Below are 16,020 nucleotides of genomic sequence, written 5' to 3' on the forward strand. Positions count from 1 at the left end.
CGGTCATGTTTACACTGCCCCAACAGACACCGACAAATGCTGATTGAACGTTCAGTCGGATGAAATCAAACCCAACGCCAACAGACACCGACAGGGGTAACACACTGATCCCGACAAAACCCAACTATGCGGTGTGAATTGGCCTTAAAACCAACTTTGACATCCACTGATGCCTGGCTAGTGGTCATTTTGGACCCCATGTGATGGTGAAAGTGTGTTTTATGGGTGGTGTGTGGGTTTAATGTCTTACTCTGTGTTGTTCGTACTCTGGTCCTCTCCGTCGGGCCTCCAGTTCCTCATAGGCTGGAGCTGCTCCGTCTATACGAGCTTGAAGATACTCCCTCCTCAGCTGCTGGATACGGTCCATACTGCTGAAAAAAAAAAAAAAAAAACACAATCCACTTACCAAAAATATTACCTTAATGAAGAAACGTGATGGTGTGGCATAGTGACTAAAGATCTGGGCTGGTAACCAAAAGGTTATAAGTTCAAAACCAACTGTCCCTTGTCGCTGTAGATAAATGATTCTAAATACCTACTAAATTAAATAACATCATTAAATAATTTTAACAATAACATTATTTAAATAACATAGAAGTGATTTGGTCTACTTTATTGCTTTTTTTTTTTTTTTTTCAACTTTCAAAAAAACATCTCAAGATCCCTGCATTCAGTTCCACTTAGCGAAGCTTTAAGTATCACTTGTGACATTTGAACCTGTAATCTTTTGCGTATCAACCCAGATCATCAAAGACTAGGCCCCACCACCCCCTTACATCCGCACACAGTCTCCTACGCATGAATACCATTTCCCAACATACACATTCATAGACCTATAGTTATACGCTCAAGATAACACACAACCACCCGACCCCGGCCCACTCACACCCATCTAGAACAAAGAGCCAGTATCGATTTGACCTATACATGATGTGATGGATAACAAACCAAAAGCCCAGTTTATCAGGCTGCTGATATGTCCGGATTGTAGCCACTTAAGAATAATTTGGTAGCCCAGGCTACGGCTCTATCATCAGCACTTATCAGAAACTACACTGTGATGACAACTGAGCTAAAGCAGACAGAAAGACTCAATTCTGTCACAGATAATCAACAGCCCTTTGTTACAGCCCACTTCATATCTAACAAGAATCACATAATCACACACATGCAGAGAAGATTCAGCATGACGTCGTCATTTAGAAAAAGAGCCCCTAGTGCAGTAAAAAACATTTGAAAAAGAAAAAGAAAAAACATTATATAATTTAAACTTAAATCCTCACATCATTCCAAGCCTGTATGACTTATTTTCTTGTGTGGAACATACAATCAAAGTTTATGAAGACCAAACTGAGCATTAATGGTCACTCCAAAACCAAACAAACAAACAAACAAACAAACAAACAAACAAACAAACAAACAAACAAACAAACAAACAAACAAAAAAAAAAACATAAAAGCATAATAAAATAGGCTTGCTACAGATAGTGTATTCTGAGGCCACATGATAGCTTTGTGTGAAGATCACACTAAACCTCAAGTCATTATTCACTGAATATCTTCCCTGTGACAGCAGTGCACTAAAATTATTTCTATGATTCTTTATTTCTATAATTATTTCAATTATTGCTGGTGCCTTAACATTTTGAGTTCACTGAAACTAAAAATGAGTTAATACAAAGAAACAGGTTTGTTTAATCAACATAAACTCAAAATATTGTTATCTGTACAACATTAGTTAATTTACTCTCCTTTTGTGTTCTACAGAAGAAAGTAAGTCATATGGGATTTGAAAGACATAAGGAGAGAAAATAATAGCAGAATGTTGATTTTTGGGTGAACTATCCCTCTAATACCATTCTACTTCTCCAAAGCTCAATAAACATTTCTGCCTTTCCAGACACAGCAAAATGATGCCCTTATCAAACGTTCAAGAGGGGAATGTGTGATGTTTCTCTTGCACAAATATTGTGTTGTGGCACAGAACTGTGGAAGTGTGACTTTGGAGATAAAGTCCTGTCAGTCATCTCATAGCTCCTAACACACAAACACCAAAATCAATCTCTCAACGCTCGGCTAACACAAACAGAACCTTTCCACAACTGTTGCTTCCCATTGTCAACACACCGAGCAGAACAGCCATGTCCACCATCTCAGTGAGGGGTAAATGCGGCGATCAGACGCTGTGGGTGAGGATCCAATCGTAAAATTCACACCTCAGACAGACATTATTCAGGACATCAACCCCTGGGGCACAATGCCAGCTGCCTATGTACTATTAATGTGCAGCCGAAAATAAAAGGCAGTAGATAATAATGAGAGGGAAAAACACAATAAGTTAAAAGACTGTATGCACAATAAAGACATTGTTTTGATAACCTAATTCGGATGAAGTGAACAATTACAACAACGCTGTAAAACAGAGGAAGCACATTGTAGAACTAGCATGGAAAGCAAACACTGTGCTTTAAAGGGTTAGTTCACCTAAAGACGAAAATTCTGTCATTTATTACTCACCCTTGTGTCGTTCCACATCGTTAAGACCATCCTTCATCTTCAGAACACAAATTAAGATCTTTTTGATGAAGTCTGAGAGGTTTCTGTCCCTCCATAGAGATCCAAAACAACACAATTTACCTCTTTACTTGCAAAAATACTGATCTGCAATGCGCGTTCACAAGAGCTTCACGACACATGCGTGTTGTGTTCAGACTCGCGTCAACTCACGAGAGCATCACAAAGCATACGTGTTGTGTTCAGACTCGCGCGTCAACTCAACGCACATGCTTGAGTGTTTACAAGAGCTTCACGACACATGCATGTTGTGTTCAGACTCGTGCGTCAACTCAACACAATGCGTGAGTGTTCACGAGAGCTTCATGACGCATGCGTGTTGTGTTCACTCGCGTCAACTCACGAGAGCATCACAAAGCATACGTGTTGTGTTCAGACTCGTGCGTCAACTCAACACAATGCGTGAGTGTTCACGAGAGCTTCACGACGCATGCGTGTTGTGTTCAGACTCACGCATGAACTCAAAGCACATGCGCGAGTGTTCACGAGAGCTTCACACCACATGTTGTGTTCAGACTCGCGTCAACTCACGAGAGCATCACAAAGCATACGTGTTGTGTTCAGACTCACGCGTCAACTCAACGCACATGCTTGAGTGTTTACAAGAGCTTCACGACACATGCGTGTTGTGTTCAGACTCACGCGTCAACTCAACGCACATGCACAAGTGTTCACGAGAGCTTCACGACGCATGTGTGTTGTGTTCAGATTCGCGCGTCATCTCAATGCACATGCGCGAGTGTTCACGAGAGCTTCACGACGCATGGGTCGTGTTCAGACTCGCATAAACTCAACGCACATGCTTGAGTGTTCACGAGAGCTTCACGACGCATGCGTGTTGTGTTCAGACTCACGCGCCAACTTAATGCACATGTGCGAGTGTTCACGAGAGCTTCAAGACACATGCGTGTTGTGTTCAGACTCGCGCGTTATCTCTACGCACATGCTCATGTGTTCACGAGAGCTTCACGACACATGCGTGTTGTGTTCAGACTCGCGCGTTATCTCTACACACATACTCATGTGCTCACAAGAGCTTCACGACGCATGCGTGTTGTGTTCAGACTCGCGCGTCAACTCAACGCACATGCTCAAGTGTTCACGAGAGCTTCACGACGCGTGTTGTGTTCAGATTCGCGCGTCATCTCAACGCACATGCTTGAGTGTTCACAAGAGCTTCACAACGCGTGTTGTGTTCAGATTCGCGCGTCATCTCAACGCACATGCGCGAGTGTTCACGAGAGCTTCACGACGCATGGGTCGTGTTCAGACTCGCATAAACTCAACGCACATGCTTGAGTGTTCACGAGAGCTTCACGACGCATGCGTGTTGTGTTCAGACTCGCGCGTTATCTCTACACACATGCTCATGTGTTCACGAGAGCTTCACGACACATGCGTGTTGTGTTCAGACTCGCGCGTTATCTCTACACACATGCTCATGTGCTCACGAGAGCTTCACGACACATGCGTGTTGTGTTCAGACTCGCGTCATCTCAACGCACATGCTCAAGTGTTCACGAGAGCTTCACGACGCATGCGTGTTGTGTTCAGACTCACGCGTCAACTTAATGCACATGCGCGAGTGTTCACGAGAGCTTCACGACGCATGCGTGTTGTGTTGTGTTCAGACTCACGCGTCAACTTAATGCACATGCACAAGTGTTCACGAGAGCTTCACGACACATGCGTGTTGTGTTCAGACTCGCGCGTCATCTCAATACACATGCGTGAGTGTTCACGAGAGCTTCACAACATGCATGTTGTGTTCCCTCACGCGTCATCTCAACGCACATGCGCGAGTGTTCACGAGAGCTTCACGACGCATGGGTCGTGTTCAGACTCGCATAAACTCAACGCACATGCTTGAGTGTTCACGAGAGCTTCACGACGCATGCGTGTTGTGTTCAGACTCACGCGTCAACTTAATGCACATGTGCGAGTGTTCACGAGAGCTTCAAGACACATGCGTGTTGTGTTCAGACTCGCGCGTTATCTCTACACACATACTCATGTGCTCACAAGAGCTTCACGACGCATGCGTGTTGTGTTCAGACTCGCGCGTCAACTCAACGCACATGCTCAAGTGTTCACGAGAGCTTCACGACGCGTGTTGTGTTCAGATTCGCGCGTCATCTCAACGCACATGCTTGAGTGTTCACAAGAGCTTCACGACGCGTGTTGTGTTCAGATTCACGCGTCATCTCAACGCACATGCGCGAGTGTTCACGAGAGCTTCACGACGCATGGGTCGTGTTCAGACTCGCATAAACTCAACGCACATGCTTGAGTGTTCACGAGAGCTTCACGACGCATGCGTGTTGTGTTCAGACTCGCGCGTTATCTCTACACACATGCTCATGTGTTCACGAGAGCTTCACGACACATGCGTGTTGTGTTCAGACTCGCGCGTTATCTCTACACACATGCTCATGTGCTCACGAGAGCTTCACGACACATGCGTGTTGTGTTCAGACTCGCGTCATCTCAACGCACATGCTCAAGTGTTCACGAGAGCTTCACGACGCATGCGTGTTGTGTTCAGACTCACGCGTCAACTTAATGCACATGCGCGAGTGTTCACGAGAGCTTCACGACGCATGCGTGTTGTGTTGTGTTCAGACTCACGCGTCAACTTAATGCACATGCACAAGTGTTCACGAGAGCTTCACGACACATGCGTGTTGTGTTCAGACTCGCGCGTCATCTCAATACACATGCGTGAGTGTTCACGAGAGCTTCACAACATGCATGTTGTGTTCCCTCACGCGTCATCTCAACGCACATGCGCGAGTGTTCACGAGAGCTTCACGACGCATGGGTCGTGTTCAGACTCGCATAAACTCAACGCACATGCTTGAGTGTTCACGAGAGCTTCACGACGCATGCGTGTTGTGTTCAGACTCGCGCGTTATCTCTACACATATGCTCATGTGTTCACGAGAGCTTCACGACACATGCGTGTTGTTTTCAGACTCGCGCGTTATCTCTACACACATGCTCATGTGCTCACGAGAGCTTCACGACACATGCGTGTTGTGTTCAGACTCGCGTCATCTCAACGCACATGCTCAAGTGTTCACGAGAGCTTCACGACGCATGCGTGTTGTGTTCAGACTCACGCGTCAACTTAATGCACATGCGCGAGTGTTCACGAGAGCTTCACGACGCATGCGTGTTGTGTTGTGTTCAGACTCACGCGTCAACTTAATGCACATGCACAAGTGTTCACGAGAGCTTCACGACACATGCGTGTTGTGTTCAGACTCGCGCGTCATCTCAATACACATGCGTGAGTGTTCACGAGAGCTTCACAACATGCATGTTGTGTTCCCTCACGCGTCATCTCAACGCACATGCTCGAGTGTTCACGAGAGCTTCACGACGCATGCGTGTTGTGTTCACTCGCGCGTCAACTCAACGCACATGCTTGAGTGTTCACGAGAGCTTCACGACGCATGCGTGTTGTGTTCAGACTCGCGTCAACTCACGAGAGCATCACAAAGCCTGCGTGTTGTGTTCAGACTCCTGCATCAACTCAACGCACATGTGCGAGTGTAATAAATGACAGTATTTTTATTTTTGGGTCAACTATCCCTTTAACTATAGGCATGCCACAATAAAATAGTGATTAAAAAAAATCCTGGCAGAGATGTAAATTTTGTCATAAACAGCTGAAACTGACATGCAGCAAGACATTCTGTTGACCAGCTACTGTAGTTTTTACTTCTGCTGTCTGTGAGTAGCCTCACCCACTGCTATATTTCATTGAGCCCAGTGTTATTGTTAACTAAAACTAATATAAAAACGAAAACAATTGAAAATAATTTTTGGTAATTGTAATCAAGCTGAAATTAAACATAATAAATATTGGATAGGGCTGCTCCCAACAGTCGGTTAAATGTTAGTTGATGAGAAGGAGCTCGGTTTAATCAGTTGGTTAGATTTGGCGAAGATCTTTAACATGTCAGGGAGAAAATACAAAGTGTTTTTCTTTTTCCTTCAGAGAGGAAAAAAAAAGATAAAAATGTAGTCTAAGTCAACTCAACATGTAGTGAAATCTCCCTGAAGAAAACAGACTTGTTTTCACAATAAAATTACAACTCTACAACTAGAGAACAATAAGTACTTTCATCAAAAACAAGTGAAGGCTGACCACTCAACAAAATTCCCTCATTCTCCCTTCAGACGCAGAACACCAAAATTCAATTTACATTTTTTTTTCAAGTCCCGACCAATCAGATTATCTGAGAGCGAGCACGACAGAGTGTGTGTAAGAGAGAAAAACTTGGAGAACAGAGGATGAATGAGACAGTGGAGGGATTAGATTAAGACAAAACAAATTAACATGTCTTTTTTAAAAGCTCGTTAGGCAGACAGAGCGAGTGCCAGGCATTCCAGAGGGATGATGCTGTGGGAACGGGCCAGAGCGCTGCGACCCGACGGCCACACGCAAGCTCAAGCTTCTGTACACGGGACGCTGAACCCGTACAGTGAGGTCTCAAAACAAACCAACAGTCTATGCAGAAACACACACAACAAATGTCCCACTATAGATTAATAACACGCACTCATACACAAAGCTAGCCAACCTCTCTCCATCACATGCTGTCATAAACAGCCTTTTTCATCTGTTGTTCTTTCAGGAACAATAAAGATTCCTGTGACTCAAGCAGGCCTAATGTTGCTGCTGCAGTCCCGGAGGTGTTACTGTGAAGCACGCATTCAGACGAACGCGAAAACACACACAAACACACATTTCTGCTCTTTTTTCCTCTGCTTTTCTTAGTCACGCAGCATACCAGGACATCAAAGCCAACTCCTGTTGTTTTAGGTCCCTGTCCAACTCATTTAAAGCACATAATATAGTATACATATATACATAATCTAACAAATACATACAGTACCTAACAATTTTTATTTTCAAAAAAAACCCCCAAAAAAACGCAACACTTTGGTAAAATGTATTGTTGCCAATCTATATTAACAGTATGTCTATATTAACAGGCTATTCAGCTCCTTTTCAAGGGGAAAAAAATAATATGCATAATTTTTGTCAATTTGCATCAATGTTTGTTAATTTACACAACAGTATATGTGCATATCTAAACTAATACAGTATTGCGAAATATAAGATTTACTCATCTCAGAATAAAATAAATAAATAAACCTCTCAAATACTGCACCGAAATGCACATTTTAAATGCATATTTTGCATATTTTAAATTGTAATAAAAACCACAGATTTTCACGTCCAGCACCACGTTGTTTAAATAGCAAATGCACTCACGCCCATTTGTTCACCCATGGGCGTGCTGGTCTGAAAACGAGGTGTGTTCAGGTGCATTGTTGGCGTGTTGCTATTTTGAGACAACTGAAAACGACTGCGCCATTGACCAATAAGTAGTATTGTTTTTGTTATTTAAGGGGATTAGTAATATGCACCTATAGGCAGTGCAAAACATGCGTACACTCTGCTTGTTACAAACACAGGGATGCGCAGAAGAACACAAACATGCCAAATATTAAAAATAAAAGGATTACGACGCTTTAACCTCGCGCATGAGCAGATCAACATTTCGTCTCTAATATCCAAAGTGACGTACTTGACATTTTATGTGTTTTTCCAGGGAATCAAACCCATGACCTTGGGGTTGCTGTTGTTATGCTCTACCAGTTACACACCCAAAGACAACATTAAATTAAGAAATATTATTGATCTTATTGTGCCTTGAATTAATTGTGGGATATTCTTTTTTTGTGAAAAACATCACATTATAGAAGCTCAATGAGTTAGTAATGCTGTTTCCTTTTCACCTCAGTATCAACCATAAAAAATAGCCACACACACACACACAAGCAAACCACAGAAATGGCCCTCTACACGGTAGAAAAGCTCTGAGGCATCAGGGCAAGAGTTGCACTGCAGCACAGATCAGGGTGGACAGCAGTAGGTCAGACAGACAGCAGCTCATCTAGGGGGGCAGACGCAGAGTTATGCCCCTGTTACAACCCATCCATTTTTCACTTCTCAATCTCAGTGATTGGAGAGCTGAGAGAATTGAGCGCGAAAGTGTAGCAGCATCCATCTTCTCTCCACCACACTCCCTCACGGCTACTTTACACAATTTATGAGGCACATAGCACAAAAAAGAGAGAAAGAAAGAGAGAACAGGAGATGAAATCACACATGCAAGTCTTGATCCAAATCTTGTATTGATTGGAACAGTGAATAGGTCCATAAAATACTAATACATAAAATATTATGACCTTTTACAGCTAAATTGAAATTGACTACAATGGGGAGCCATTGCATTATGCATAAAAACTTGCTGCGGCGGTTGTACTTCACATTAATGGTGTCTGAAATGGGCCAATGCTGTTGATTTCTTGAGCGTGCGACTCTTTGTGGGACGACGTGCAAAAATGCAGGTCTAGACTAGTGCACTAATTCATGTCACAAGATCAGTAGGGTCATGACAACAAGCAAAAAGCAGCAAAAAGCAAGTCTTTCTGGGAGAAGGGGAAAAAAAATTAAGCGAGAAAATCCATTATTAGATACAAGAAGCTTAAATCTGTGTTTAATCATGTTTTTTGATATGGAGACAAAGAGACCACAGGAGAATTACAGCATCGCTATGAAATGTTCTGGAGACTAGTGGTTTTACCACATATATTCATTATAATATTGCATAAAACATTTTTTTGGGGCAGCTGACATAATATAACTAAATGTTATGACATGATATAACCAAAAAAAAAAAAAAATTAAACCTTTTTCTTATTCTTCTGTAATTATTAAATATGCAGTTACCACATATTTAACCTCATGATCTCATATTAATTGAGAGACACTGAATATTTATACTTTTAAATGTGTCGCACTCGAGAATCATTTAAAAATGATCATATGAAGACAAAGTGTATTTAAATATGGTGAAAACTTATCAGCTACAGGATCTAAAATAGACATATTTGTACATTTTAATCTAAAATTAATCTATATTAATGGTCACAAAGGAATGATCTATTCTGCACTTATTTTTCTCTTCATTTTTTTATTTTATTTTACTTTAAACTGGCATTTTGCCTCTCACAGAACACTCAGAAGTAAAATAATTATAAGTAATTAAATATAATAATTATGTTTTTTTGCACTCTACGTTGGCAGAGCACAGCAATTTTATCTCTCTTATTTATTCATTCATTTATGCATTTATTGCATTAACCACATGAATGATGTGATGTGGATCAAGACTGGAATCAGCTTCAAGCTAAAACTTTTAAAATACAAGCATCCGAAAACACACAACAGAATAAATCAGCTTTTCTCTAAAGGTATTTGGCAGTTGCACAAGCCACATACACGCACACACCATAAACCAAACGCGTGCATTTATTTTCAGCCTGTGGTTCCCAAGCAAGCCATTTCCCCTGCAGTGCCTGGGCTCCGTAGTTATGCTTTCAACACTCCATCATGCAGCCATCATATCCAGAACGCCTTAATTACTGCTGCCATTTTGACTGAGCACCCTCCTCACCCTCCAAATGAATAACACCATCAATGTTTAATAAGGGTCCTGCTCTAATCAAAGACACAGGCACACACCTCTCACTCAAATACACATGAGTGCACATACGCTCACCCCCGAATATACACATAGCCTGCAGTTCCAAACATAATCATAAACTCAGCTGGTCACGCACAGAGGGAACCCGACATTAATATGGCCACAGGCTATGAAACAGGGGTGATGGAGGAAGGGAGAGAGAAAGAGGACGAGAGAATATGTTCAGAATGGCATATTACAACACTTGCCATTTACTATTTTTGCAGTGTGTATACTTTGGATGGTATAGAAAAGTTCAATACGCAGTGCGCTCAACCTTACAATCCATTTTAAGTGTGACAAAGCATTTCACCATTTTCATCAAAAAAAAAAAAAAAAAAAAAAAAAAAAGTCGCTGTTTGGATTTAAATAAGGAAATATGAACATAAACATATTTAAATAGGGAAATATGTTTGGGAAGGGTTCTTTTAACCCTAATTGAGTGTGTAGCTTTTCATTTCTTAAAAATAGTAGACATGTATATAAAAAAAGTCTGTTATGCTCACCATAATTGCATTTATTTAATCAAAAATGCAGTAAAATTTTAATATTTGAGAAAAATTGAAAAAATAACAATTTAAAATAATAACTGTTTACTATTTGAATACATTTTAAAATGTAATTAATTCCTGTGATGTAAAGCTGAATTTACAGCATCATTGCTTCAGTCTTCAGTGTCACATGATCCTTCAGAATTCATTCTAATATGCTGATTTGCTGCTCAAGAAATTATCATCAATGTTGAACAGTTGTGCTACTTAATATTGTTGTGGAAACTGTATACGATGATGATGCTGATCAAAAGAACAGCATTTATTTGACATATAATTATTTGTAACATGATAAATGTCTTTACTGTCATTTTTGACCATTTAATGCATCCTTGTTGAATAAAAGCATTAATTTATTTAAACAACAACAAAAAACACTCACCCGGTAGCAAAGACTATAGAATAACACAAGACGTGTCACTCGTATTGTTTTGAATGGGAGAAAGTGTAACGCGCAATATGGCGGAATAAGTCCCGCCTTCTAAATAAGAGCCAATCGTTGACTGGTAAAATCATCGCGTCACTTCAGCGGCCGTTAGAATCACCGGTTTCTATAGAAACGCATTAGCCTGAAAAATACCGTTTTTTTTGTCATGATTCGAGCATTTAGAAACTAAATTTATGAGTCGGTTGTTGTTAGATTTCATTGGTGATTTCAAATATGAAATTTAATCGTAAGGTTGGCGAACAGTTTTGGAGAATTTGATGTTTCCCCATTCAAAGAGATAGGAGCTGCATGATGCCCAGGATGCCCGAGAGGCGTTTCAAAGATGGCCGCCGAGTGAAATGACTTGTCTTAAAGGGACTTTGCCCGGTAGAGCATACTGTAAAAAGTAATATGCTATATGTACTCTAAAATTTTGGCAACAGATTACAAGCAATATTATTAATTAAATTCAACAAATAGAATTGAGTTAGAATTAATCAAATGAATTCCTTTAGATGTCAACCATTTAAAATGAGTAAAATTTCAGTAAAATGTAAACAAAGATATCTGAATAACAGACAGTCATCAAAGATGAATTAAGAACTCTTCATTATTTATTGCCAACATTGAAGACACCTGATGATAACAAGCAGAATCACTACAGCAAAGAGAAACACAATAATTAACAGAGGTTTAGATGCTGATGTTGACTTTACTGAGAATGTTTGGTCACCATTATGGGGATCAGTGTTTTATTTAGTTGGGCGGTGTGACTCTTTGCTTTTTATGTCAGTTTGTGGGTTTTTGTAATGGTGTTTGCTAATTTTACATATTTTAAATGGTTGACTTTTAAGGAATTAATTTGATTAATTCTAACTCAATTTTTATATGTTGAATTCTATTAATAATAATGCTTGTAATCTGTTGCTACAATTTTATTGAGTAGATACAGCGTGTTACTTTTTACAATGCATACTACAATATAGATATTAATAATTTGCTTAGGTTTTCAGGAAGCAACATGTCTCTAAATTACACTAAATATTTTTCTCACACAGTATTAAAGGGTTAGTTCACCCAAAAATGAAAATTCTGTCATTAATTACTCACCCTCATGTCGTTCCACACCCATAAGACCTTCATCTTCAGAACACAAATTAAGATATTTTTGATTAAATCTGATAGCTGTACTGTATGACTCCTCAATAGACAGTAATATAACCACTTTCAAGGTCCATAAAGGTACATTGTTAAATTGGTCGACGCGACTGCAGTGGTTCAACCTTAATTTTATGAAGTGAGGAGAATACTTTCTGTGCGCAAAAACAAAACAAAAATAACTACTTTATTCAACAATATCTTCTGTCCTGTGTCATTCTGCTACATTGTTTACATCCAACGCTTCCAGGTTCTATGTCTTAAAGGGTTAGTTCACCCAAAAATGAAAATTATTCAATTATTTACTCACCCTCATGTCATTTTACAACGGTAAGACCTTCATTCATCTTCGGCAATAGAGGCCTCACTGAGCCATCGGATTTCATCAAAAATATCTTAATTTGTGTTCTGAAGACGAACGAAGGTCTTACGGGTGTGGAACGACATGAGGGTGAGTAATTAATTAACTAATTAACATAATTAGTTCATTAATTACTCTTACTTATTAGTTAATTAATTAATTAACATAATTGTCATTTTTGGGTGAAGTAACCATTTAAGGGGTCTAAAACATAGACATTTATAAATGCTTATATTTTAGTGGGTGCATCATACCACTGATGTAGCATACTATTGTTTAAAACATTTATTGCTGATTTAAAAATTATCATTAAAAAATACCAGATCGTACAGAGTGTAGTATACATACATACTGTGCAGTAAGCAGTGAGAATGGTTCAGAATAAGGGGAGAGAGGTGGTGGGCGGCAGCGGGAATCAAATAAGGGCACTGGCTCGCCGGATAGTGTTTCCTCCGATAAGCTGAGCCACAGCACCTGGTGACTAAGAAAGGCTTAATTTGCACTCTGCTCTTTCCCTCACAGAAGCTCATTCTACAGGAGTGTTACAAGAGAAAGTTCAATAAAGGGTAAAGATATTTATTTTCTCTCTCTCCTAGTGGCAGGAGAGCACGGCATTAACTACAGCCAATGGTATCGATTCCCTTGGGTCAGCGGTGTGTCTGTGTGACTGCGACGAGGGGGGAATTTAGTGTTCGCCCGCGAAACAACAAGAGTTGTGATTTTATCTATTAATTTCATACTCAAGTGACTGGGTAGTTGGCCGGCATCCCACGGAGGCTGAGAGATGGGGAGATATTAAATGAATGGAGTCGTTAATAACCGACTGAGGAACCTTGCCTTAAAGGGATAGTTCATCCAAAAAATAAATTCTGTCATCATTTACTCACCCTCATGTTGTTCTAATCTCATATGATTTCTGTTCTTCTGTCGAACACTAAAAGAGAAATTCAGCAGAATATTAAATGTTTTGTTCCATATAATAAAGGCAAAGAGTGATCAGGGGCTGTCAAGCTCTAAAAAAATAATACTCTAAAAGCATGTTCACACACTAAGGACGATAACTATAACGATAACAATATGGTTCTAAAAAATTGTTCTAATAGAAAAGTACAGAAGAGTCCACACCACAACTATAACAATAGCGGCACATAGAAACTATATCACTGAAATCTTTTTTTTTTTTCAAGCTGATTAAAGATATAATATAATATAATATAATATAATATAATATAATATAATATATATAATATAATATAATATAATATAATATAATATAGGCCTTAGTTCAATTACAACATTTAAGTAGCTTTTATAAACATGCCTGAGGAAAAAAAAAAAAAAAAAAAAAAAAAAAAACATTACTGGTGTGCATCTTGAGACAAAACAATGGCCCTGAAATATTTTAATATATGCTTTCAGTTTAAAAAGCTCAAACATACATTTTAGTCTGGGATGAGGCTTAAATTATTCAAAAGGACCTTACAATTCATTATAAGGTGAATTAAAAGTCATAATTCATGCATTAAAATACATTTACAATGCATTATTTATAAAGGCTTTAAGTAAAGTGTTACCATCGGATGACCTCAGAAGACTTAAAAGTGCTATAATTACATTTTTTGTCTATTTAGAAGCTGTACAATCATCACCATTTACATTTATTATATGGAAAACCGCAGAATGAACATTCTGCTAAGCATCTCTTTTTTTGTGTTTCACAGAAGAAATAAAGTCATATAGATTTGGAACAAGATGAGAATGAGTAAATGATGCCAGAATTACACAGATACACGCACACCATGTGACATGTGTAGAAGATCTCAGTTCTTTTATCCTCCATCTCACCGCGTTCACATCTTTCTGTTCATCTTGTCACCCCGCAGTGAACAGTTTTCACTCTTTGTCTCGACACAACCCCCTGCTAGGTCTGAGGGCGGCCTCTCTCTCTGTCTATTAATGGTTGTATGCTGGAGAGAAACTTCAGGTCAGCAGATCTTAAGAATTGGATAAATGATGGTTTAAAGCTGGAGGTGCACACATAAATCCAACAGACATGTCTGCTTTGGACAATGGAGACACAGACATCAAGAGAAACGCTGAACAGAGCCATGCGGCGCGGAGCAATCTATTCCTTCATCTTTGAAATGGACCAAAAAAACACAGTCGGTCCTAAAGAGCGAGACACGCTGCTGATTTACACACTGTAAAACGAGAGACATCAATTTCTGACCTGGAGAGCTGCAGAACAGGACAGAAATGCTGGAATCGACACACACACACACAAACGGGTGCGTATGTCAAACACACTGAGGGCCGTCAGGGGGAATCTTGATGTAATCCACCAATTTGATTCAGAGAAGCTCATTAGGTTGATAATCGGCATTCTTCTGTCAATCACACGCTCCCAAATCAAAAATCAATTCCATTCAAGCACTCTTTATCATGCCTGTTTAACACACATTATTACCATATTACCCCGGGCCAACAACGGGAGCTTGAGTGGGTAAGTACACCTGAGAAACCAAGAAAAGACATTGTAATCTGAATTTACTAAACATCAAAACCCTGAGGACACAAAGAAGCTTTCTAGATCGAGCAATAAGGTATGAAAGGTCATGCAACACAATGAGCCATGATAAAATTCACAATATGAGTGAACTTATTGCTTATATAAACTTACTACATTCAACTTTCATACAACTTTACTTACTTAATACAACTTTGGCACACCCAGTGACTGAGACTAAAATTGTTGATAATGTGAGAAAAAATAAAAATGTGTGACAATTTAAAATCTAGTTGTCATTAGTGGCAGTCAATAAAACGTGATTAATATTGCTGCACATAACAATGAACACATTGTGAGCCATGATGTCCGATTTGTGAAAAAAGAGACTCTGAATTGCTACTTATTAAAGATGCCCTAGAATTAAAAATTGAATTTATCTTGGCATAGTTAAATAACAAAAGTTCAGTACATGGAAATGACATACAGTGAGTCTCAAACTCCATTGTTTCCTCCTTCTTATATAAATCTCATTTGTTTAAAAGACCTCCGACGAACAGGCGAATCTCAACATAACACCAACTGTGACGAACAGTCGGGATCATTAATATGTACGCCCCCAATATTTGCATATGCCAGCTCATGTTCAAGCATTAGACAAGGGCAGGCAGTATTAACGTCTGGATCTGTGCACAGCTGAATCAACAGACTAGGAAAGCAAGCAAGAACAATAGTGAAAAATGGCAGATGGAGCAATAATAACTGACATGATCCATGATTACATGATATTTTTAGTGATATTTGTAAATTGCCTTTCTAAATGTTTCGTTAGC

The 16,020-nt window shown here is 39.6% G+C and overlaps 1 protein-coding gene across 9 annotated transcripts in view; it reads right to left on the reverse strand.

Moving 5' to 3' along the window:
- pard3bb (par-3 family cell polarity regulator beta b) overlaps positions 1 to 16,020 on the reverse strand; it is a 449,216-nt gene that overhangs the window by 66,683 nt on the left and 366,513 nt on the right. For 7 of the 9 annotated variants that reach the window (XM_048193363.1, XM_048193368.1, XM_048193367.1 and 4 more), the window contains one exon: positions 251 to 371. In XM_048193363.1, coding sequence (XP_048049320.1) covers positions 251 to 371 — 121 coding nt within the window. The remainder of the gene's footprint in view (positions 1 to 250; positions 372 to 16,020) is intronic. The other 2 variants (XM_048193369.1, XM_048193365.1) reach the window with 1 other exon arrangement.

This window comes from Megalobrama amblycephala, linkage group LG6 (genome assembly GCF_018812025.1).
Source record: "Megalobrama amblycephala isolate DHTTF-2021 linkage group LG6, ASM1881202v1, whole genome shotgun sequence".
Lineage (NCBI taxonomy): Eukaryota > Metazoa > Chordata > Actinopteri > Cypriniformes > Xenocyprididae > Megalobrama > Megalobrama amblycephala.